The sequence below is a fragment of the Dermacentor silvarum genome, chromosome 10, assembly GCF_013339745.2.
Source record: "Dermacentor silvarum isolate Dsil-2018 chromosome 10, BIME_Dsil_1.4, whole genome shotgun sequence".
NCBI classification, from domain to species: domain Eukaryota; kingdom Metazoa; phylum Arthropoda; class Arachnida; order Ixodida; family Ixodidae; genus Dermacentor; species Dermacentor silvarum.
Genome location: NC_051163.1, coordinates 58,389,748 through 58,416,374, shown reverse-complemented (window position 1 = coordinate 58,416,374; position 26,627 = coordinate 58,389,748). Strand labels below are relative to the sequence as shown.

The window sequence follows — 26,627 nt, the reverse complement described above, 5'->3', positions numbered from 1 at the left end:
ATTTCGAGCTGGTGGGGATCAAGCAGCCCAAAACAAGCATCGTCATTTGCCTATTGCATAGCGAAAGACAGCGACGGGAAACCAAACCGAAATCAAGCTTGGGAGTGGGGTTGTAGTAACGCTGATCGTGGGTGACGTCAGAATACGATGCCACCAGAGCAAAACATATCCCGCACTTCCACTGCCTGCAGCAGGGACAAACAGCGCGTTTGGGTTATCGCCTATTAAAAGCATGCAGTACGCTTCCGATGGCACCACGCCACACGCACTGTGAAACAGATAAATGAAGTTGCTTTCTGCAATAGGGTTGGTGGCAATAGCCCTGAATGTGGGGTGCAACAACCCGCGAGGAGGTTTGCCATTACTAGAAGAGGAAACCAAGTGCCTGCCAGCATTTTCACATGACACAGGCGGGTGTGTAATGCAGAGAAGCTGCTGTCACAGGTGCCTACTGTTCTCGATCGTGCGTGCCTCGAGCATTTTTTTTTGTTCACATGGAATCTAGCAGCCGAAAAATGTATCATGATCGCAATTTGGCGATGTACTGAACATTGGCGCCTAAAGATCACGTATCCCAGGAACGTACTAACGCTAGCACCAGGAAATAGTAAAAAAAGGGGATCGTATTAATTAGGTTCTACTGTACTGCTATAGTTTTCGTGTACAAGTAAGAAAAAGGTAAAACACAATGTCATTCGCATTAAATATGGCAAATCCACTCACCACCACTGGACACACCGGCAACAGCGCCATCTGATGCCATCTTTGTAACAGCAAGAGGGTTGTAGGTCCAAGATGTGCCGCAGACCTCAACCTTTAGGTCATTGTCATGGTAAATCTGTTGGACTCTGCCTATCTTGCCCAGGGTCTAGGGAAGAAAGACAAACGAGGAGGCAAGAAAACGGGTCAACCAGACGGCAGCACGCAGCCACTGGCCTTTAGGGTTGCCAACACTCAAGTGTTCAAAGTCAGAACTGTAACCTAAATTTATTGATTGTTGTCGACAATTCTGTGAAGAAAGAGACAGGCTTAATCAAATATCACACAGGACACAAATAGTGCTGCACATTAAACGTGCATAACAATTAGCAATTACTCTGGAATGTACGGCGAGACTCTATGAACAGCCAACAGACTTCACTTGGGGGACTAGATTTGATGACTGACAACTATGCTTGCCACTGTCATCGTCATCTTAACGTTACTTGGCTTTCCCAGCACAAGTTCTCCAAATGAACAGTTAGATTCTTAATTCACACTTCTGGTACCACTTCTGCTTTTTCACCATCACTAAAACATGACAATATGAAAGAACACATTGAGAGCTGAAAGAATACGTAAGCATTATGCTCCCAGACGTTTTAGGGCCATGAAAATAAAGCAGTGAGGGCCATGCTTCTCCACACATATCTTTCCACCAAGATGTATGGACAAGGCTGGCGCTGCCTTTGGTTCTTGCGACCTTGTGTAGCACATTCACCTTTACGATGGCAATCACAATTAAAGCAGCGTACATGTGCATATTCTTCTCCATCTCTTCTGAGAGCCATTTGTCACTGAACTTCATAGACCCCTAGGAAAGCTGAGAGGCAGGTCAGCAGCCAACAAGCAGGCACCAGAAGGTGCAGATGCTGTTCCGCCCTTGATAGATGCACAAAACGAGTGACGATCACACACGCACCCGAATTCGAAACAGCCAAAATGAAAACAGTATTTCGCAAAGACCGTGACGTGAAAACTCACAGGAGCCATTGCCTCCGCCCACTCTCCATGACCCCGCTGGAGGATCTTGATACGCTCAAGGTCGCTGCAGATCTGCACCAGGTCCCCGACAGCAAACTGCTGCGATGAGGCCGAGTCCCCTGCACCGCTGCCGCTTGCCGACGATGTCGATGCAGTCGGTGCCGTGTTGACACGAGTTAGCACAGCTGGGTTGAACGTCCACCTGATGGCAACAACAAAACGAGCTTTCAGGCAAGGCTACTTCATAAAAGTTAAAGCATGCTGTACCACCTCAAGCAATAAGGGAACATGCAAGCTGCTTTCGAAAGGTCCATGGCGGTAAAAGACACATGACTTACATAAAAGTATTTAATGAAACTCAACGTTCGACGGGAAATCTACTGGTTTACGTATTAACATGCCAAGTTCAAGTCAGCCGATAAGAAGTAATCAGTGCTTAAAAACGAATTCGGCATTCCCTCTCATATTGCTTCTTACTGTAGAGTCGTCCAGGAAAAACATTCTGGCAGAATGCATCCTTTGGGTTATGTTTATGATTGTTAATGCAATTAGCAATCAAGTGGTTCAGGGAAATTCTTTATTAAGAGGTCTGGTATGCAGGTGGGTGGACGATGGATGAGAGCACAATCAGGTTCGTATCACCATTGTTTGGAGGTCAATAGAGAGAACTGAAAGAGCCACCACCAAAACGGGTCATGTGTTATCTGTGCACTGAAGCTGAGCTCCTCTCATGCACTTGCCTCTGGACACGCTACGCCATCTAGCGACATGCTCGCGAAGTCCCCTTCCTTTTGCATTTCCTCTGAGATTTCACTGGTGGCGCGCCGTGCATGCTAATGCTAATAATTGATCCCTCATTGCCCAGCCCTTGATCATGGCCGAGCGGATACAGCATCGAGATGCTGCGCTCAGGTAACCAGGTTCGATACGTCCAGTACTGAACTTTTTCGAGTCTTTCTTTTTATTAGAAATACCGCTAGAGTAAAGAAGCTAGAAACACGACACAAACCACAGTGGAGGAAATAAGCTAAGAATGCCATGCTAATGGCAATAAACGATTAGCACAAGTGAATGACAACTGGAATAGCAAAACCCTACTGTGCGGCACTGCTACTCATGAGCACAGAGGTGGCGAGAGGGTTCCAGGATTTATGCGGCACGAGGTAGGCCAACAGATGCCACTAAGGCATGCACTTAAAAGGCTGTTGCTGCCATAGAGTGTCGCTGCACTCTGCATGATAATGCACATGAGTTTTCTGAATCTCAGCATAAGGCAATAGAATCGAGCATCAAACATATACAGTAGACTTCATTTGATTTAACTCCAGTTCGTTAGATTTTTCAGTTAATTCAATCCTGGCCAAAGGTCCCAGCCAACACCCATGCATTTCTATGGGCCAAAATGTTGTTACTTCAATCCTAAAGTTGGCCTTCGCAGGATAATTCGAACTTGGTCAGTCAGCACACATACGCTTGACCCCTGTGGTGACTCCTGTGGTGAACGCAACAGCGACCTCTTTGGTGGCAGCATCTGTGTCGGCCGAGCTTAGGGGCAGTGAATGTGTTCAACACGTTATCTCCCATCGAAAACACCTATGTTCGGCCTGCCCAGGAAGATTTTCCAGCAACAACTGTAGCTCGCAATGTCTGAGTATGGTATTTACTCGATTCTAGGAGGAGGAGGAGGAACAAACTTTTATTTAAACCGATTCTAACACACGTTTTTTTTTTTTTTTAATTGGGTCGAAAATTGGCTGCACAGTGCAATCTGACACAATACCAAAATCATTTTTGAGGCACCTTTATGCTTTAGCGCATGACACAAATGTATTGCGGTGAAGCTGACTTAAGGAAACAGGAAAAAAAAAGTGGCCGAATTAGAATTAACAGAATGTCGAATTATCGCGGGTATAAAGAAAGTAACAAACAAATGCCTACTACATCAACCCGCTTCTATTTACTGAATGAATCGGCAAATCCTGTTTCTGTTTTGCACAAAAGCAGTGTGGAAACTACAGTTCTCGTCAGCTCATATCGGATTAGCGCCTGCAGTGGCGAACGCCTCGCGACTTCCTTCGCAGCACGGCCGCGACGCGCATCTTCATCTGAGGCACTCTTTTCACTACAATGCCTACACACATTATTTTTAAGTGCGTAAGCATTTCTATGCTTTCCCAACGAGAAAACTGCCCGTACCTCAGTCCGCCCATCCGTCTGTCTGTCTCTCGCGTAAGGCGATCACTTTCAAGATACAGCCCACAGCAGTAAGCGACTTTACCTTCGTGCCACCTGGCGCTTCAACAAAAGAGAAGCGGCGAAAACACAGCCTGCGGAGTTATCAGCAGTCGGCCCTGTCTGTCCACTTCGCAGATCGCTTTCAAGATACGGCCCACGCGGCCGTGCCAGATCACGGTTCATAATGGTTCGGCACGGATGGACATGGAGCTAAAAAGCGATAATGGCTTATGATGATCGAAACGTCATCAGCGCACATGGCGCCGCCACCTGCAGTACTTTGCGTGCGTCATCAATGCACCTTGCTCCTCCGTCCTAACCAGTCTGTGTCGCCGTAGCACTGCCGTTTGTACTGGCCGGATCAAGTGTCATAACACTGATAACGACACCCGGCTGCGTGGAGATGAGCAAGTGGCACAATGCTTATGCATACTTGGACAACTCCTGGAGGAGTTCCTGCTTGAAATTTTTTAGCCAGTGAGCTGGTCGCCAACAAATTGTTCATCCATTGCGATGTAGAGGGTGCGCTTCATCCTCGACATCTTTGCACGGAGTCAAAGCAAAACTATCGTTTGCCACAACCGCTGCGGACGAAACCGCGGCCACTATCGGCGGTGACCTTGCAGTTCTCAAGGCAGGCGACCGACACACACCAAGACAAAATGAAACTACCGTTTGCTGCAACAACTGCGGACAAAGCCGCGGTCGCTATCACCGTGTTCATAGATGGCGACTATGCATTTTTGAACGCAAGCGGCCGATGCGTGCACCGAGTCAAAACGATACTGTTTGCCGCAATCACTGCAGACGAAACCATGGTGGGTATTGACGGGATCATGGATGGCAACTGCGTAGTTATGAATGCACGTGGCCTGTCGCCAAAGCGGTGTTATGCGCGGCGATAAACGCAATAAAGGCTTTAAAGGCCCAATTAGGCACGAAGAGTTCCAGCATTGCTATCACATACGGTTTCCACTGATAACTATGGTGATGCAGACTTGGCGAGCACAGAACTAGGGAATATTTATTGGTAGCTCGAGGAACCCCGAGGAGGGGTCTGCGGAATCCCTGGGTTCGGCGGAACCCACTTTGAGAACCCATGCTCTACAGCTTATCAACTGACAATGCAACACAACTTCATATGATGTTGCATGTTGCTCTAAGTAGCAGACATTAAAAAGTGTGCCTGAATAAGCACCATACACATTAGTGGTGTCATAACTAAGGAACAATTAAACACAATCTTTCAAATATTACAATAATTTTTTTTCTTGGTAAAATCGCTGAATAATCAAGGTAAGAAAGTGCAGTAAAGTAAAAAAAGAAAGGAACTGAAGAGCGATTCAAGATCGCATTATTGGATTCACAAACACAAGCTGCACCTCGCTTCGTACCTGTTTGCACTTGGATAGGACACCACTATGTCGTGGTCTTCATCAACTCCAATCACCGTGCCTGTTGTTCCTAGACACTGCAAGAACAAAGAAAAGAGAAACCCGCGTTAATAATAATAAACAATAATAAAAGAACACAAGCTTTTATCAACAGAGCTTGCTCTGAACCAAGTGTCACGTGACCATGGCCTTGACTATTGCAAGTCAGAAGCTTGTAACTATGCTTTGCTAGAGACCCTAAAGAGAAAAACAATTTGAACTGCATCTGTAAATCACCATTCTACAATGTCAAAAGAGTCACTAGTATACCGCCAGTTAGAGGCTCGGTAAGCCAGAAAAGCCGCACAAATAAAAGATGGGTGGCACTGCCGCCATGAAGTTCCCACACCAATTCGCCGTGATGTCATAGATTTTGTTAGCACCTGTTCCAGTTTCTTCCCTGCCTTTCCTCTCTTCTATTTCTCTCTCTCTCTCTGTGTTCCAGTTTAGTGCACTGCTCCCTGGTAAAAAAAAATGGACTATGTTTTATTATAAAAGGGTCAAAGTCTGAACATGGCAAGTTTCAAGAGCTTTCACTGAACCACAAAGGCCCAAGTATGAGAAAATACCGTGACGTCCGTGACATTACTGTGGCATAGCGTTAGTGAGGTTTTAGAGCACAGTACAAAAAAAATTGAACTTTGATATTCATTTTTCTCTTCTAGTAATGGACATAGTATCGTGAAATTAACAAAAATGGTGGTTTGATAGAATACTTTGTCCGCCTAAACTGATTCAGTGTTTCTTTCTAGTGCACCTTCAAAGGGTCCCAACACAAAATTTTAATCCAAGCTGCCCGCGTCAATCAATTTTTTGCATGCAGTGATGCCTGCCACAACATATCAAAGCAAGGTATGTCCCCAAAGATCAATTTATGCACGGAAGAGCTAGCCAGATTTGAGAAGTAATTTGTCTATGTGACAACATGGAGAAGACCACAAAACAACACCATGCTACGCAAGTCTGTATGGTTGCTTCACTATCACATCGGCAAGAACACTTTTAAAACACAGCTGAAATCCTTCTTAGCAATCTTCCGCATGCTTGAGAACAAATAACCAATGTCTGAGTGCTTGAGCCTTTCACTAGCCCTTGAGACAGTTGAAAAGTCATATTTCAGCAATTATCAAAAATTAAATTTTGGGATTTGTGGCAAAACCAGGATCTGATTATGAGGCACGCCATAGTGGATTAATTATGGGGGCCTGGGGTACTTTATTGTGCACTTATATCTAAGTACATGAACGTTCTTGTGTTTCGCCTCCATCATAATGCGGTGCCGCCATTGAAGTTTAACTTGCGACCTTAAGCTCAGCAGCACAATGCAATAGCTACTGGGCCAGCCACATGTTTCACTACATACACAAATCTGCTCCAATGACCTTCATTTCATACACAGGCCACAGCGCCAAGTGGCTGCTACACTTCAGCGGTATCTTGTGAAGCCAGTGTATTGTCATAGCCGGTTATAATTAACTCGCTCTGACACTGATGACAAAGCAATCCAAATAAGGCAAGAGGCTCACAAGAAAATCGAGACTTGACATGACCGACAGCAGTCAAACAACAAACATCTCAGCTGGGGACCAAGTGTTGGCCAATGGAAATGTGTGGTCGCTGACTGGGACCTTACCGTAAAATTCCGAGCAAGCCCCCCCCCCCCCCCCCTAACTTCACTGCCAACTTCAAATTTTCGCGCTGTTCCGGGAAAGCGCCCCCCCCCCCCCCCGCTCCGCACCAACACTGGCCTGCCACATCCAGTCCACGAAAATAACGGCAAATTCGGCAAATCACAGCGGTGCGCATCGCGGTGCCCCGATGAGCCATTTCATCGAATCATGGTCGCACCCGTCGCCCCCAAAGTCCCTAGATATTTTTTTCTCGGGAGTTTAGGCGCCCCAGTGGGCACACGTGCGCATCGGGGCGAACTGCGGCTGGCGGTCTCTAAATCACGGACCGTCGGCCGACGGCGAGATCTGCCTCTCACACAACACAGAGGATTTACCTGCGGCACAGCGACGTGACTACTCGGTGACAGAGGAGTGGTCGCGGCTACGCTTTGGCATCGCCACTGCTAATCACTCGCCACCGATATCGTCGCTAGGCCTTTTCCAGTTCATTTCGAATCTGTAGCAGACAGCGCTTCAGAACGAACCACCGACGCTCCCAAGCAGCAATGTTTTGTTACCGTCTTTGCCGCTTTACCCTCTCCTCGCAATAATTTCACACGATGAAGAAAACATGCTGATATTTGCGGTGCCACCAGCTGCGATGCGAGCATGGCCGAGCCGCGGTTCGCTGTCCGCCGTTGTAACCATTCACTGTAGCTGAGCTTGACTTGTATCGGAACTCTCATTAGTGCTAAACGTTTCACCGTGGACATGGTTATTAATAAAGTGAACATTACACGTCACTTTATTCTAGTGGACATAATTTTGCCTGGAATAGAAGCTGCATAACCAATGCTCGTTTCGCCGGTCGCGGCGACGCGTCGGTGCAGCGTCGATGCGCTCTTTCTGTAGTTCTTTCGGTGGGTCTGAGAGTGATAAACATCACTAGCAAATCTTTGGCTTAATAAAGCTCATGTTCAATAAAATTTTAATGCCATTCCCACTGCGCTTCTTTTTTTTTTGGCGGGAAAATTTTGTCGTTGCCATCTTGAATTTTGGTGCCATTCCGGGATAGCGCCCCCCCCTAACTTTGCCGGTAATTTCGACTTGCTTGAGGGGGGCACTTGCTCGGTATTTTACGGTAAGTTGGGAAAAAAACTAACTGCAAAATCTATTTAACTAGAGTTGAATCAACTAAAAATCGAGTGAACAAGAATCAGATTTACAGAAGACTGCTGTACTATCACTTTCAGAACACTCCCAATAAATGGGCAAGCGGACAGGATAGTCATTGCTCTGAAGGAGAATCACGCTGGGCGTCATATCATGGTACCACTGAAAGTGTTCGACCAACAATACAGCCCGAGAACAGCCGTAACCTGAAGGCCTTGCGGCAGCGTTTGTACAATGTGGTCAACGCACCTCGTACATTCCATCTGTCCATCCGCCATGGCCATGCTGAAGTGACTGAACAATTTCTAGATCCAGGTCTACGTTCACTTGATCACCCACTTGGAAGCCCACACCTCCAGAACGACCGGGGCCTTGTTCTCCTGCGAGTGAAAAACGAAAAACAAAAGTATGATGGTTGAAGAAAATGGTGAAGGAAGTAAGAAGTGATAACTCCTATTGACATACAAATCACATGGAGAAAACAGGTCACAGTACAACAATACTATACTTCTACCACAATACACTTCTGGCATATTTGTTCTGCAACCCGCTTGTTACACAACAATGTATACCCCAATATTCATCCTGAAGACACACCTGCCCGAATAAACAGTGTAGGATTCGGGGGTCATGGTCTCGAAGTCCGACGTCAAACTAAGGGTCGCTATCTACTCTACACCCCAGGTGCGCCTCGTAACGGGTAGCTGGCCTACGCTACCAGGGCGTCGCACAGACGCTTAGCAGGTCCACGGCGCCATTCGAGCCGACTTGATGAGGGTTACTTCGTTCGTGAAGATCACGAGGTCGAGAGGTAGGGTAAACGGAACAGGCGGTTTATTTACACGGATGAGGCAAACTTATTTATTGAACAAGGGGATCATCATCGTACTGGCCGGAGTACGGAGCACAGTACATCATAGCATGCCAGTGCTACTACAGTAAAACCTCGATAATTTGAACTCGGTTAATTCGAAATTTCGGTTAATTCGAATAATTTGAGCGGTCCCGTCATTCTCAATGCAAATTCAACCGGATAATTTGAATGGCCCGCGTGGCTCTATTCGGATAATTCGAAGTTTCAGGCTGGTAGCAATGTGCGGCGGTTAGGTTAGGGCGCTCTGTACAGTCGTCAACCGATTTTTCGAGCTCGTGGGGACTGAAAAATAGTCTGAAAAACTCGCAGGCAGAAAAAAGAGAAAATTATTAGTGCGGCTTAAAAAAAAACTCTAATAATGCCCTGCCTCATACTACGCTTGGAGGGGATCGACTTGCTTGGATTTGCGCAGCAGTGACGTTGTCTCCGTGTACAGTCGACACGAACGTCACCGCGTTGACAATCTCCGCCAACGGAGTTCGCCATGGAGATCCAAGAAACAAGCTTCGCACCGCTTAGCTCTCACGAAAGCACAGGAGGTAGCGCCGATCACTGAGACATGGGTCTCCGAGACACCTGCTCAATGTACACGCCGCGTTCAAAATGGTAACCGAAACTTTAGAGATAAAGAAAAAAAAAACTAGCTGAATTAACAAGCGTGGAGTCAGCGCGCACAAGCGCAGCCGCCGCAGCGAGCAAAGGTTCGTGCGATCTATCGCTTCAACGGAAACTGAGCAGTGAAAGCACAGCGCATACAAAGGTCAGGGCCGTCTGGAGATCGCTTTCAAGATACGGTGCGCGCGAGAACCCGCTCCGGCGCTAAGTACGCAGTTGTTAGAAGAGTAGAAGTCGCCACCCCTCCCACGGCCTTTCGCGCAAGGGAGGAAGTCGCGTTTACGCTCCGCCGTGCGTTCGCTCTCCATGAAAGCGCGCGTCCCCCGCGCGCTGTCACTCGCACATACGGCGGGCGCGCGGCAATAAAAAAACATCCCACAATAAATGGTTAAAACGATAGTGCAGAGCTCATATACTAGAAAGGAAAAAGTGCAGTACTCTGGAACGTTTTGTCAGCCAAGGAAGAGCGGCCATGGCTTCCGAGACAGGAGGATGGCGCGAGCTCTCTATTGATAGCACGCGCCTTCCAATCTTGGAGGCTATACAGCGAGCTACTGGAATCTAAGCCAGTGCAAAATCCAACATGGCGGCCTCCAAGATTGGGTAGTGTGGCTCAGAAAGAGCGATTTTTAGTCAAGGAAATCGAACTTTGGTGTCTCAATTCGTCCGAAAAATTGGGTGTGAAAATGCATGAACTCAATGGGAACCCTGACGGTGCATTTTTGAAGTCCGGTATATCCAGAAAGTCCAAATTTTTGAAGTCAAACACCCCCACGCCTGCTTTCGCGGCAGTTATCGATTCCGTGAACATCGTCCGCAACTTTGTTGAGTGCAGTGCGGGTGATATTTGTATGCTACGTGCTGTGAGCCAGCTGGAGAGCATGGCACTAGGGGCGGCGAACTACCGTGCCAAGTAATCCCGCATCAGTGACTACTTCAAGTAATCTTTCTCGGAAATGGAAAATAAAGGTGGTTTCTTTTTGCGGCAAGTTCTTGCTTGTTTTCTTTTTTTTTTATTCATTTCAGTTAATTCAAAAATCCGCTTAATTTGAAGAATTTTCGTGGTCCGGCGACCTTCGACTTATCGAGGTTTTACTGTACATCTGAGCAGACTACATCGTTCCCGGAGAGCACACGCTACATGTTAGAGCAGAAGGGAGAGCACTCAGCTACATCTCACAGCAGATGGGAGAATACTTTTGATGAACCGCAAACGTCTGCTTAGATGCCCTCTGTCCTCCCTAGTTCCCTTGGCCAGGAAAACCTGCGGACGCACCTTCCTCCAACCAGAGCGTCGAAAATCACCGAAGGTTTTGCCCTGAGGGGGAGGGTAACACATAATCACTCCGGCACCTTCGTTCCCTCAACATGCTCGCAAAAGTAGCCTCGGGCGCACACGGCTCACTGTCCCAGAGAACAGAGGGGACGCCCGTAGACAGGGGGTGTCACGCTTGACCCAATCTGGCGTGCCTTGGCTCCTAGGATGGCCCAGCAATTAGCGAAATTCGTGCCGAAGCTGCTCACGGTGGTGCAAAAGCAACTTCGTGTTGAAGTCTCACAGGACATGCTATATTCCACAAACAGTGACCCCGACTTCATGAACACCATAATCCCGGGTGACGAGTCTTGGGTGTTCGGATACGACCCGGAAACCAAATCCCAGTCACAGTGGAAGCATTCATCACCAAGACTAAAGAAGGTCCGCCAAGTGCGCAGCAACGTCAAAGTGATGCTGACTGCTTTCTTTGACTCCCGCGGTGTGGTACACCATGAGTACGCACCACAGGGTCAAGCAATCACCAACGAGTACTACAGGGATGTCCTCCGTCGCCTACGTGATGCTGTGCGGCACAAGAGACCGGAGTTGCGGTCAACAGGAAATTGGCGCATCCATCACGACAATGCTCCTGCACATTCCTCGCACTTGATTCAGACTTTTTTGGCAAAAAACCAGACCCCTGTAGTTCAACAGGCTCCTTACTCTCCTGATATGGCCCCCTGCGACTTCTGGCTGTTTCCCAAAATCAAGAGGCCATTGAAAGGAGCGTGATTGCAGACAAGAGAGGACATTATGACTGCAACGACAGCTGAGCTAAACTCCATTCCGAAAGGAGCCTTCTCGGAATGCTTCCAACAATGGCAGCACCGCTGGAAGAAGTGTGTGGAGTCCCAAGGAGACTACTTTGAGGGTGATTAGGTTTCCAACGCTCCAGTTATGCCAGTTTTTTTTCTTCGGCCAAAGGTCGGATACTTTTCTAACAGACCTCGTATGGCTAGAGATCATGGCCCTCAGTGCTGCGAAGTACCACACCAAGCAATCCCACACCGATGATTACTTTAAGTAGTCATGCAACACGAAAAATAAATGCGACATGTTTGTGTCATGCAATTTCGTCCAAGTTTTTCTGTTTTTTTTTTTCCTTCTTTTCGGGTAATTCGAAAATTCACCTAACGTTAAGTGTTTTCGTGGTCCCACGGATTTCAGATTAACAAGGTTTTACTTATCTGGGAAAATGTACGATTCGAAGTCACTAAAAAATGTCACAGTCTTGCCTAAAAGGCAAATATTGTGTTACGATTAACTTTGAGCGGCCATGCCCGGACCACGTGCAAACGCATGGGAAACGGCGTGCCTAACGATCTCGCTCGTCAACATGAACAGACGTGTCCATTGCGTTTGTCCGAGGAATGTGCAAAGCCTGTCGTGCTGCCTTGCGACAATCTCAACCCCGTTGGAGACGTTCACCCCGCTACGACCACCAACTTTCACTGCTGACACCGACCCTCACTACTTCGACTGGTTTACCCTGTCCTGCAGTGGGGGGAGGAGAGGGGGAGAATGCCCAGATGGTGGAGGGTATAAGAAAGCCAGCAAGCAGCCACGTGGTGAACACTCTTGCTTTGCCCTAGCGTGCAGGTGCATGCACGCTGAGCGTTTCCCGTATGTTTTCATTTGAGCACACCCCATAACCATGCATTAAACTTGTGTTATTTCTTTTTACGTCGCCTCGTCTTCCCTGCCAGACCCTCTGTCATGGTCAACCTGGTTCGAACTCCAAGCAGACACGGTTGACGGTCTACCATACCCCCGCCCATAACAATTGATAGCAAAAGCACTGTATTGGACTATTACACGAAGTGAGGCTCGTAGTTTTATGGGCAGTATAAGAGGCACTAAACATCTGCTTATTAACTAAAATGTGGTGTCATTCATCCAAGGGCATACATGAACAGAGTTCACTCCACAGCCACGAGCACTCATGGTCATTACAATGTTGGCATGATAAAGCGCACCGGGAGTGGAGAGCCCGCAACATCCCAAAACAAATGTTCCGTGCTGCCCCTTGTTTCAAATTTCAACTATCGGAAGACGGCGCATACTGAACCAGCCAGCCTGGTCCCGGCAAAGTTCTGTGTATCTGAATAGAGAAAGACTCAAGCGAATTCAAACTCCCAAACCACGCAACGGTTATTTCAAACAAAATCTCTCACTCCCACGCACCGCTTTTCCGACAAACCCAAGCCAAAGGCGAAGGTTCGATGCGTTGCTAGCTACCGTAATGATGAGTGTTGAAAAATGATGAGGAAAGACGTGCGGGAAAGCTGAGGCCGAACCACACCTACCGCGTGCAAACCTGCCCCCTCCCTCCTAGCGCAAGCTCGATCGTGTCATCTCCAACATTGGGCACGCAGGAGTAAGGCGCTCATCAAGCCACCATCCTTCTCGCCTCACCCTTGCACGTTTTCTGTCACACCCACAGGAAACAATGCGCGAGGCATGACCTTAACGCACTTGGACTTTATGCAGAACCTAGGCTTCCTCCAGTGCATGTCAAGCGCTGATGGAGAAAAGATAACGCTTTTAGTGCAAAAGCATTATATTGCTTTCATCGTTTGCTTTCATCTTTCACTGTGCTTGTCCGCTCAGTTACGCCGAAACTCGCCGCAGAAACGGGATTCTAAGCGCTGCGCTCTAAAACAACCAACACAAGAGCACTACATCACAGAACAGATAGCATTGATCACCCCAAAACATGAACGACTTACCTAAGAGGGGGAGATGGTCCCTATAGACTGTGCCACCCTTTGCGTCATTCACAACTTTGAGGTCAGCCTGAAAGCAAGAAGAAGCAAGAGCTCTGTGAAACCACTGGCACTTGCCGATGCTCAACAACAATTTAAAGGGAAAATGAGACATCCACACAAAAGTAGCAATTGATACAAAGGAAACCCATACGGGTGCCTTTGTATTATGTCAACAACAGCAAGTATTACAGCAACAACAACTTGTAACACCGGGGACTGCAAGTAATATATATTTTGTTTTGCCACTAACTTAAAAAAATTAAATTATGGGGTTTTACATGCCAAAACCACGATCTGATTATGAGGCACGCCGTAGTGGGGCACTCCGGAAAATTTCGACCACCTGGGGATTCTTTAACGTGCACCTAAATCTAAGTACACGGGTGTTTTCGCATTTCGCCCCCATCGAAATGCGGCTTGCCACTAACTTAAAGTACTCATGATTAGCGTTACGGAAAACTCATCATATGAAATAAATTGGCAAGCAAGTGTTACAAGTGCTGAAAGGAAACTAATCGATGCATTTACTATGATTGATTGATAGATTGACTCAAGTGATAGGGCTTACCCTTCCACAGCAAAACCATAGCTACCAGGTGGAGGACCCCGAATGAATTTCGATCACCATGGATGCTTTGACATTCACATAAGTGAAAGTGCAGAAGTTGAACTACCATATGTAGCTAACAGATAATGAGACAGACAGAAGTCATAGCAGAACACAACTGAGTTTGTTTAATTGAACAGTGAATTATAAGGAAAAGTGAAGCGGAAGTGGAAGAGAACTTGCCTCCGGCAGGAGCTGAACCTACAACCTCCGCTTGACGCATGTGACTTTCTACCAAATAAGCAATAGCAGCAGTGTCCCATCTAATTTCTTGGGTAGTACAGTATAACCTTAATATAACGAAGTAGTTAAAATTGGCCATTTGCTTCGACATATCAAAATTTCATTACATAAAAATTCGACCTTTTATGCAAATAATTAAAGTCCCCTATGCATTTTTCTCGCACCGAAGGGGCCGCAAAATTTTCTGAGTTGTCGGGCAATCAGAAAAAAGCAAACTTGAATGAGAAAAAAATTCATTTTGTTGAATTTTAGAGTCAGCGGCCAAAGATACAGTTTCATGCTAAATCGATGATAGCTTCACATCAGCGGTACAAAGTGAAGCCACGCTTTCGCTTCCGCTCAGCCCCCTAGGCCAATATAGTGTCGCCTGCAGTGGGATGACGCTATCACAAAAAGTGCCGACAGTAGGGAGGTGAAACATCTCGCTTCAACGCGTCTCCGAAACTCGAGATTACACAACATCCAACACTCAACGCGCGGGAAGACAGCGCACATGATGCCGCGCCATCTCGACACGCCCACTCTATGCACCTGCAGCGGATTACCTCTAAAAAAGGGCACGCGAGCTGCGTACGCGCTCTGTCGTGCTGACATCCACGTGAAGCCACGGCCGGGCTAAAAAGCTGGCACGCGGTAACTTCCACCCCTCCCTTCACACCTGCTTGATCGCAGTTACCATGAGCACGCCCCCACCTTTCTTTTGCTTGCACACAATGACAGCGCTCATCAAACTATATCATTCTTCTTGGCTCCCCCTTGCAAGCTTTCACTCGCACCCAAAGCACACAGCGCGTAGCAACATTACTAGAGTAGCTTCAGTTGTAAAACTCTCCGCACGTGCGCTTACCGCCACTGTCGCCACTCCTTGGGCAGCCGCCAGATGGCGGCGCCGTTCCATCGCGCTTAAAGTCCCTATATATAAAAAGTAGCGCCATTCTTAGATCTTGCCGCCACCGCGCTCACCCCGGCGCTTCCCCCTCGCTGCCTCCTGTTGCCCCAGCCTCCTCCGCTCCCCCATTGGCCAATCCGTGTCACGTGGAAGCAGGCGTTGTGCTTTTGTATATTTTTTTTTCTTTCCAGCACGCTCCGACCGCCATTCTCGGGCCTGTGCGACGAAAGTGCTGTACGCACAAACGGATCAAACGTGTTAGGGACAAGAACTTCGTTGTGATGGCATGCTGCTGCGCCTTAAGTTGCCGCAACCGACAAGGCGAGGGCAAAAGGCTTTTTTTGTTTACCATCCGGCGAGCGGAAACACTTCCTGCACACTTGGTATTTGCGCCATCGTCGCGTTGCTACTTCCAAAACGGCATTATTAAGGCCAGTTACTGACTGACGAAGCAAAATCGCGTCTCAATAACTGCTCCGCAGGGCGCGATCGAAGTTTTCCGCAGATTTCCTCTGGTAGCGCATTAGCTGTCGCCTGCCAAGTCAGGCCCAACGTAGGCGGCGCCACTGCCGATATCGTGCCTCGATCACGCTGGCCGCGCCGAGCGCGACAGCGGAACGGAGGAGGAGGGAAGTGGTTGGCGCTACTTTTTATATATAGGGGCTTTAATCGCGCTCCACTGCAGACGCCTCACCGCAGCCTTGAGTTCGTGTGGACGGGCAGCATGCACGTGTTTCACGCTCACTGGCATTCTCCCTATAGTCCGAATTAGTGATACTATGCGAAATCGGTATCCACTTACAGCGATAACATATATCGGGCTAGTTGGTTCATACTGAAAGAACGGTAAACTGCATGATAGGAAGAAACGCATACGACAAAGCGCAGAAGCTGCGTTTTTAAGTGTCGTGTGTTTCTTCCTGCCGCCTAAACCTTTCACGCAGTTTACTTTTCCCATACAGCAGCCTTTCACGTTTTCTCGCTGCTTTTACTTGCTAAACGCTCTGGTCTGGGGCAGTTATACGCCAGCTAGCGAGACCAAATTTGTTATCCACAAAAATAACAGCACAACTTTCTTGCAAACCAATGACTATGGTGATGCAAACTCCGCCGCTTTGTTTCGACTGGACGTTAGTGCCATTATCGCGCTTCTACACTGCACATTTGCGACGCTCCTCGCTCGCCGAGCTCCGAAAGTTGTCCGAATTAACCGATGTGCAGCCAAATACGTCCGAATTAACAAGAGTTTGATTGCACTGAATAATGCATACACCAGCCGGGACCAGAGGACCAGTTCAAATTATCCGATTCTCCAAATTAACGAGGTTTTACTGTACTTTCCGAACCATTTCTCGGAGCTTCAACCATAGTGCCACAAGAGTCCACAACGTGCAAGTGCAGGGCGGCCTCTGCATGCCTCGTGGCCTTTGCAAACCGAGCAAAAAAGTGTGTAGCAAACGAATGAACACTGTCGTCTGCTGCATGCAGCTAAGCCTTCTCGACAAACAGGTAGCTACCAACACGGAAGGTATTTTCTTTTCACTATTACAATAATTAATATTGTGACAGCACTAAGCTGTGGTTTCGAAATGGTGGCCAGATGCTATTTTTTTCATTAGCAAAATGTGTTCCAAGAGAAATCAACACAGCAGAAAGCAATTTAGCTCATTGCAAGTCTTTACTAACCTGCCCTGACAACCACTGAGGCATTGAAGTTGCACCTCACATCCTCATGCCTGCTAGCGCAACCGTTGTAACCAAAGCGGGAGACATTTACGCTCGCGCAACGTGAATCAACTAGCACTGTACCATGTCACCGGCTAACGAGAGCTTTCATGACGCCTGCGCTTCCAAAGTGATGAGTACAGGAGAACCAAGAACTTATGCTGAAATGTCCTTGCGTGATGTCAAATCGGAGAACGCAGTGCAGGCAGTGCTAAACCGTCAAATCAAGGACAAAAGTGTTGCACTCCCTGAACTAGTGCAGAAAGTGCAGCCAAATCGAAGAGACCCTAAAGAGTTTGATACGCCACTTTTTGCAGCGTTCCTGGTTGTTCCCTATCGCTACGAAGCGACAATGATCACGCACCATGCCTTCAAAGCCGACGCGGTAGAGGTTCTTGGCCCCGTTGTCCCACACCACGTAGGCAGCGCTACGGGGACTGGCCGCACTCCAGTCCTGGATCTCGGTGACCTTCCCCCGGCGCCCATTGCCGCCGTCCTGATCCTCCCACTGCCAGTCGACGCCTCGGACGACTCTCGCTCCGGGGAACATGCCGCGGACTCCCATCTTCTTGCTCTTACGGCGAGGCTCCATAAGTGCCCTGCGAACAAATGCACCGTGTGAATTAGAGGACATCGATTTGCACGGCGCAACGTCTTAAAGAAACACGTGGGCTATGAAAGAAACTATGGTGGAGAGCTCCGCAATAACAGCATTGCTCCCGGCAAAACTATGATACATTCCGCAATAGTCTAGCTAGTTATTTTGCTAATAAAGATTGTTGATACCTTGCATTATCTACCATAGTGTTTTTTTCACAGAACTATGTGAGCTCTTTCATTTCATTGCTTGTCCCCTTCAGGCACTGTGTGAACAATTTTGCATGCAAAGATAGCAGTGTATCAAAAGCAAAATAAAACACCTAACGAAAACAATGGTATTTAGAAGAAGCCGCTTAAATCTTCGAACACTTCTGACTGGACCTGTTCTGGAAGTTTTAATGATATGTGTTAAGTGTTGTAGTGAATTGGGTGGGGTGGTTGCCCTTGGTGTCAGTATGCCGTTGTCTAGGAGGGTTCAATTCTGTCATTGTTTTTCACAATGTCTTACATGAGAAATTTTTTTCAAGCGGTTAGATGAATGTTTTCAAAGTATACCTAGGCCTGATATAATTATCTTCCAATAACTGACACTGCTGTAGAAAATTCTCCCATGGAACCCCCACATTCTGTAAACCTGACAAAACTCACTAAAGAACTGGAAATTCCTAATCTGTTCTGCAGCTATACAGCTTTCATGATTCTCAATACGCAAGAAATCAGGTGAAATGAAATTCTCAATGGAAAACATTTGCAGTGTTTCCTTGCTTTTTCTTGTTACAATATAATGGAAAAAAAAACTTTTTTTTTTCAAAGATCAGCATTATTGTACATCAACCTGGTTCTTTTCCTTTGAATATGCATGCTTGATAGAATGTATTTAGCGCAAATATTATTATTCATACTTTGATAAGTGTACTGTCTTTGTCAGTGTTGTATGTTCTTTTTTTTTTTTTTTTTTCGATGTATGTCAGACGAGTAGCACTTTATGAACTGCCCCCTTACTCAATGTCTCCACTGAGGCCTACAGGTATTCCTTAAAAAATAATTAATTAATTAATAACCATATAAACAAATAGGCCTTCTTCTAATTTGCAAGTGCACTTCTCTGCATGGCACTATTTGAACCATCAGCAATGGTACCACCGATGGTTCAAACGGAAAAGAGCCAGATGCACATGCTGACGCTTTTCCCTTGTGCATAGTTTCATCACTAAACCAATGTGTACATTTTCCAGTGTTGTAACACAAGCTAAACTGCACTCATATGCACCGACTGCAAAATTAACTATGCCACCATTAGGTTGGAAAACTGTCTCACAGGCAAGTTATCTTTGCAATCATGAAAAGGGCCAGTTTCGATGACCTGGAGTTTGTCAGTGTTCATCTAAACAAAATAAGCACATGAGCGGTTTTGCATTCCACTATTATTGGAATCTGGCTTCCGTTGCCAGGGGTCAAGCCCTGGAATTCTCTGAAACACTGGAAATGTAGGAATTTTATACATACAACATCAAATTTAAGACAGTTTCTTTCTACAGCCTCCGATTAATTTTTTGTTAGATTTGGTAAAAAGCTGTGATTTTTACTGGTAAACACTAAGTATCAGCGTCCAGCTGTGAAATGCTGAGGAATCGAGTAAAATATATATCATGGTGCTATCTCTTCTTTTACTGTGTTATAAATCATGCTATCATGTTCTCCTTGAAATCTTACCTGTTTTTATTGTTGGTATGTTTGTGTGCTAATTATTTGTGACGTGGTTATCATTTCATCACTTTTTTTTCATACTGTATTCTTTCTTTTTTATTGTGTTGGTATGTTTGCACTGCATTTACTAGCTACATAAGTTACTAATGTATATCCATTATTAACAGGAGGTCCCCCCCTTGACAGTGTTATTCACTTTTGGACCTCCTAATGTATTCAACTATGACCTCCTATGAGCAGAGGTCATAGTTGATGCCAAACTATAAGCTATACATGAGGAACGAAAAGTTGCGGGCAAACTTTGAAATAAAGAACGTCGAAAGTGATATGTCATGCTGCTACGCATGTCATTGCTACATTACAGCAATGTCCCACAAGCCGATAATTGTGGAAATGGAAGTAGGCATATTGTTTAGCCCTAAAATGATGCATAAAAAATTTTAATAAAATTCTTGTGTTTTACGTGCCAAAACCACGATCCGATTGATAGGCACATACGTTGTTGTGGGAGACTCCAGATAATTTTCACCACCTGGGGCTTTTTAGGCATACAGGTAATGTAACCAACTCTAGAGGAAGAGTGCAAGGGTGCCGCCATTTTGCTCCAGTGCAGGCGCACAGGCACAGGCTACAAGGTGAGATTCAGACGAGACAGGCAATCACGCAATCCCGAGCCTCCCTCAGTACGGTGGCGCCGTCCAGTTTTGGCGCCTGCAAACGCATCCTTTCACGCGCTGTAAGTTTTGCATCTAAATTTTATAAGTAGCCATTGGATAGTGCTCAAAACTACATGGAATGAACTTTACACATTGTCCATATGTACGTGATGTGTGCAAAAGCTTGCTTTTACATCATAATTTGATTATATTTGGTGTTAAAAGAATTAGAGGTAGCAACATGGCAGTGTCCTTGCAGTTGCCATTTTTCTCACCCAGCTTTTCCTCTAGAAAAAAAAAAAATTATGGGGTTTTGTGTGCCGAAGCGACCATCTGATTATGAGGCACGACGTAGTGGGGCACTCCGGATTAATGTGGACCACCTGGGGTTCTTTAACACGCTCCTAAATCTAAGTACACGGGTGTTTTCTGAATTTCGCCCCCATCGAAATGCGGCTGCCATGTCTGGAATTTGATCCCGCGACCTCGTGCTGAGCAGCCCAACACCATAACCACTAAGCAACCATACGGCAGGTTCTTTTCCTCTAGAGTCAGTATAGTAACTCTTAAGTGTTTAGGTGTGCACATAAATCTAAACAAAGAACTTTTTTTTTTGCTTTTTCTTCCTCATCGAAATGTGGCCACCACGGCCGTGGTCGAGCCAGCAACCTCGAAATGAGCAGCGGGTTCACCATTTCACTGCCCGCAGCTCACCGTTCGCTGCCAGGGTTAGTGATGCGGAAGAAGCGGTGCCGAAGCTGGTGCTTGTCCCCGTGGTAGCACATGGAGCAGAGGTCATAGTTGGAGCACTCGGCGCACTTCCAGCGGATGCCAAAGATGGGCTGTTGCCGACACGTGTCACACATGGTTCCTTCATGCTTGATGCCTGCACAGGGACACGGCAAAGTGCTCATTTATACACGAAAAGCAACGTACAATGAAAATGTCGTGCTTAATTCATCCCAAACCAAATGAAAACAGGCAGATCTTTTCATATAGAGTGGCGAGTCAAATATATACCTTAAATGCATTTTTTTTTTACTGCTGTGTACACACAGCACAAAGCTGTATTACTTTTCAACTTAAGCTCCCCCACGCTGAATGCATGTTAGCCAGCGCTTACAAAGTGCCTGAATTTCTGTAGAAAAGAATTCGTTTGGGAGTGTGCGCAACAACTCATGCACCGCATGGCATACCCCGTCATCAGAATTGAACTCCTTGCCACCCAAGGCTACTTTGAGTGGTCCAAACATATGAAAGTCGCTCGGGACAAGATCTTACGAGTGTGGCGGATGCAGAAGACACTCAAACTTCAGGGACGTTATTGTCGCAACAGTTGCACAAGCTGGATGTGGCCGTACGTTGTCACATTGCAAGAGCACACCTGCAGATGGCAATCCACATTGTTTCAATTTTATTGCAGGCCGAAGATGATTTTTCAGGAGGTCGGAGTATCAGTCGCTTGTGATAGTTGTCCCTCGCGATGCATAGTGCCACAAGATGACACCTTCTTTTCATCCCAGAAAGAGCGTCAGCGTAGTAACCTTCCCTGCTGATGACGGTGTTCGAAACTTCTTTGGTTTGGGTGATGAGGAATGGCACCATAGCTTACTCGCTCTCTTCGTTTCTGGTTGGTAATAGTGGACCCAGGCTTCGTCCCTAGTGACAATTCTTGCAAGGAAGGCCTCACCTTCTTGTTGAATGCATCACAGAAGTTGTTCACACACGTCAACATGCCGCTGTTTCAATTCAAGAGTCAGCTGCCGGCGCATACACCTTGCAGACAATTTGTGAAATCTGAGAACATCATGCACAATGTGCTGTGCTGAACCATGACTGATGTTTACACTTGCAGAAACTGTAAACATCAGTCATGGTTCAGCATAGCACATTGTGCATGATGTGAGTGACCACTGAGTGACACTGGATGACATTGCAGCACTGCAATGTCATCCAGTGTCACTCAGTGGTTTTCCGTCATGATGGCTTCAACAGCTGCAATGTTTTCTGTAGTCACAACGTGATGTGCCTGACCCAGATGAGGAGCATCGGCCATGGATGTCACACCCTTTTCAAACTTGTGGCTTGATTCGTAGACTTGTGGTTATGACACACATGCATCACCATACTGAACCTTCATTCTGCAATGAATTTTGATAGGTTTCGCACATTCACTATAGAGAAACCAAACAACAGAACGCCGTTGGTGCAAGTTGCTAGTAGGGCGTCCATCTTTACACAGTGCCTACATTTCTACATGTGCACGGTGCTGCACCCTAGTGAATATCTGGCCCACTGCTATGAACATGTCTGCCAACTTACAGGCTACAGGCACCATCTTTCACTTTATGTAACAAATTCACAGCATACAATTGACTCACCCTTATGGAAAACTACAAATGGTACCCCAGGCATTCTACTCATTCTACAAGACATTATGAATAGTTGTGTCAAACCAGTCCCATTCAAACATCCATTTTTTCCACAAACCATACGCAAATGGAATGCACTGAGGCACTTAATTCACCGCAATAACATAAAAATAGACAAAACTATCTATATAATCATTTAATGTTTCTACAGCAAGGCAAAACGAACGGTAGGGCAAATCTTTGCTTTCAATTAAAAATTTATAAATGTAGGAATGGGGACACCACATAAACATAAGGGTTAGTGAACAACACAAGTTTTAATTAAACGTGTTTCAAAAGTGTCACTCCTGTCAAGCTTGTTATGCAGCGAGCAAATACCGTCACTAGATCAGCCTAGTGATGTCTAGCATACTGAGATTAGCTCAGCAATTTCACTGTGGGAGTGATTCTAAGCTTCCATAAAGCCATGCGAGCAAACCTGCAAAAAAGGTTTGTGGAACTCCCCGCTGTCTCCCTGTTAAGTCACTATCTCCGACTGCAGTGTTCACATCACAGGGATACTAAAAAGGATTCAAAGTATAACACTGCAGCTTCATGAACGAGACCAAAAACAAAAAACAGACAAGATCAAGAGTTGACTTTCAGAGTCGCGCTGTTATACTTTGAATCATGCAATACCAACTAGCCCATCTATGACGTTACTAACTAAAAGTAAAACATTAAACAGGTTTAGAAATGCCTTATTTCATCACAATTTGTGTATGTTACATTGTACGCTCGGGAAGTGTAATTTCAAACTGTGACCATGTATTATACGCCTTTTTTTTGTCGTCTTGTACTGCTCTGTGTATGGGGGCCTACGGCTCTGTCAAGCTGTCATTCATGACAGCTTTTGCTGCAGGTCTCCCGTGTCGTGTATTTTTATGGGACACAAATAAAGGCATTATCATTATTACTATAATTATTAAAGTATTGTTTGATAATTATATTTTCATTAATTATAACATACGAGAGGCAGAAACACAGAGAGAAAGGTAGGGAGGCTAAACAAGGATGTGTCTGGCTGGCTATTGGTGGGTGATTATTGTAAGAGGAATTGAAAGCCAAACCTCCATTTTTTTTAATTTCATGCCAAAATCCCAGGGCCGTCATGTCAGTGTGGCATCATGGATTCCAATGCGCTTTCTCATGTTTGGGTTGTTTTGCCACAGTAAACATTTTCAAAACTAGCCAAATTCAATCTTTGGCTGTTTTAGAATACAATGTAGTCAGTCTTTGCCGATAAGAAATGAACCAGGCCAGGGCAGACGTCGTCAAAATCCATGACGTCATGACAAGTTGGTGCGGGATGTCAAAGGCTTCACCACCACCAGTTTCTTGTTTTAGCATCTTTTCTGGCTTATCAAGCTTCCTCTCACGACAACAGTAGCTTTTCATGTTTTGTTGTACGATAATTTACAAATACACCTCAAATGTAGGTGTATAACAGACAGGGAAATCCATCATGCTGTATAAACGATTGCTTGCAAGAAAAGGATACAGTAGACGTTAGAGATTAGTGTCTCTTTGAAAAATACCAGCAACAATCTTCATATGAGCTCTGATGCTGCTCTAACCCTTTCAGTACCAAATTGTGGTCAAGTGCTCTTAAGACTTCCAAATTGATGTATTTTTCTTAAAACATCACGCAAACATTACAGACAACTGTTTGGGCTCACAGCATGAATACAGAAGTCACATCAGAGCAATCGTCACATTTACAAAAAGAATTTACTATGGATACTGCTACAGATAGATTACACAATATATCATGAAAAGAACTGAACTGCTTGTTACAAGTTGATGCACTGATTAATATTATTATGGGCATTTCCATAGCGGGACAAACTACTACGTAACAATATTAAGTTGAAGGCCCTCTGATGCAAGAAGACCAGTAATTAACAACGATACAGGGCTACACCTTGAACTTCTCATCAAACCGTGTAGTGTATCTCTAAAATACCACTGTTTTGCAAAATGCTTTGGCAGGCTAGTTTGTGTACATTAATAATAAATTTTAGTGCAAGCAGAATGACACAAGGGTACAGGACAAGGTGCAACCTGCATTACTATCCTTATGTGGCTTATGATGCTGCTGATATCTCTATTAGTGGCTTATGATGCTGCTTCTGGTTAGCAGCAGGTTACGTTTACAGTCAGCGCTATGTTCAAGATTTAAATCTGTCGTCACTAGTCAGAACATCCAAAAGTAATGTGCATCTCAACACTGTGATTGAAAATACCAAAGGGCGTGCAAGGGAACATTTAATGGGCATAGTGCTAGTGCACAACGCACAAAGTGCACCTTCGTTCAAAGCTGCAAGTGAGCTGGGACGACTCACAGCAGGCAATACAACATCGCGTATAAGGTCACGATTGCGACCTTCAACGACTTCTGCACTGGGACACATCCGGGTGTCTCGGTTCAGAGCCAGTTCGATTTGGACTGGATGTAAACAAGACTAAACGGCGCGAAACCTGTCTGTGCTTCCTGTCATGTGTTTTACATAAACACAATCTCACAGCGACCGGCGGTTGTGAAAGACAAAACGATTTTGAGAACGAGTTTACGCACGTACCGACGAGACTTTGAACACCACCACCAAGCGAAGCTAAATGTACGCGACGCTGAATGAATGAAAAATGAGCTTTTCGAGAGTGACAGCTCATTGTTGCGACGACGCAGCGGTGAAAAATTGTCACATTCATTTCCACAACCAACGGCTAGAAGCAAACATAAACCTCAGACCTTCAAGAGGCGATACTGCAGCTTGTTTTCGTAGAAAATGGAAATTGGAGCTGACAACAAAGTTTGTTAAAGGAAATTGACCTGAACCTTAACATAAACGGTAAAGAATGCGCAAAAGGGAGCACCTGAGGTGTTCGCATCACACTGCTATTCGACCTACAAGATTTTTCTCATTTAGCAACTTGGATGACAAACAGTAACAAAGCCCTCAAGACGTCGTAAGAAGCACACAGCGAAACGACAATATGAGTCAGTTTCGCTGTCTTTCTTGAAACAGTAGCCCTGCGCGCGCACGTGTGTACCACTTCAGTTAAGTGAGACCGGTAATTCGAAAGAAAGTGAAAGTCGTGTGAATGCATAAAAAAATGTTCAGCGTTCAAGTCGTGGGCGCGCACGAATAAACATTGTTCTTTGAGCGCACCGTGCGCCTCAAAACCCACCTGTGGGTGCGCTGTCAACGATGCGGAGATCGTACGTTCCGGAACAGCGGTAGTTGGCCGCCGTGCCGTTATCCCAGACGACGACAACTTCTTCCGACGACTCGAAATTTCGCACGGTGCCCAGATGTCCGTCTCCGCCGTCCTGTTTGCCCCATTTCCAGTCGGGACCCCTGATCACGCGCGATCCGACGCCTTCCATGACATTCGCACGGTTCGTCCGCGATGGTCCGCACTGATCCATGCCTCAAAAATAGTAGGGCATGCTCCTCGTCCAAGGATAGCTACGGCCGAGGGCGCGGGATCCGAGCCCTCAGTCCAGACTCCCGACTATAAACGACGAACTGTGTTTCCTTTCTGACCGCCAACCGACGCCGATCGCGCAAGCTTTTCTCTCACTTTTAAGCGTCGCTTTAAGCAAGACATCAATATCGACGTCTAGAAACGACGTCGTAACAGTGTAGAAATTATTTTCCCGTAGAGTCGTGTTGCGCATGCTCCGTGCGAGAGACAAAATGGCGCGATTTTCATATCAAAATTACGGTGGCTAGATGGGTAGGTGTGCCGACCGGCGCCTCTGGAGCGTAGTTCACCGCTTCTCCGCGTCATGACGCAAAATTGGCGCTGCGGTCAGTAGAACGGTTCCGCAGCGCGCGTCGTCTGCTACAGGGGGCTGGCGGCGAGCAAAAAAATAAAAAATAAAGCCCGTATTGGAATAGTTGTATGTCGTCTGTTCGTGTCAGTTTCAAAGGTGAAGAGCTCCGCATCTCTCGTACTGTTTGTAAGTTCCTAAGCGATGTGGGATGTTCCAGGTCGGAAAAATGACCGGCG

At 46.2% G+C, this 26,627-nt stretch overlaps 1 protein-coding gene across 1 annotated transcript in view; it reads right to left on the bottom strand.

Moving 5' to 3' along the window:
- The window catches only part of LOC119431565 (E3 ubiquitin-protein ligase mib1), a 31,969-nt gene extending 5,756 nt beyond the window's left edge, over window positions 1–26,213 (bottom strand). The window contains exons 1-8 of the mRNA XM_037699044.2: window positions 25,800–26,213; window positions 20,911–21,082; window positions 17,598–17,832; window positions 13,731–13,797; window positions 8,444–8,574; window positions 5,373–5,449; window positions 1,744–1,945; window positions 724–868 (exon numbers count right to left, since the gene is read on the bottom strand). Coding sequence (XP_037554972.2) covers window positions 724–868; window positions 1,744–1,945; window positions 5,373–5,449; window positions 8,444–8,574; window positions 13,731–13,797; window positions 17,598–17,832; window positions 20,911–21,082; window positions 25,800–26,040 — 1,270 coding nt within the window. The 5' untranslated portion in view covers window positions 26,041–26,213. The remainder of the gene's footprint in view (window positions 1–723; window positions 869–1,743; window positions 1,946–5,372; window positions 5,450–8,443; window positions 8,575–13,730; window positions 13,798–17,597; window positions 17,833–20,910; window positions 21,083–25,799) is intronic.
- Window positions 26,214–26,627: the final 414 nt, after the last annotated feature.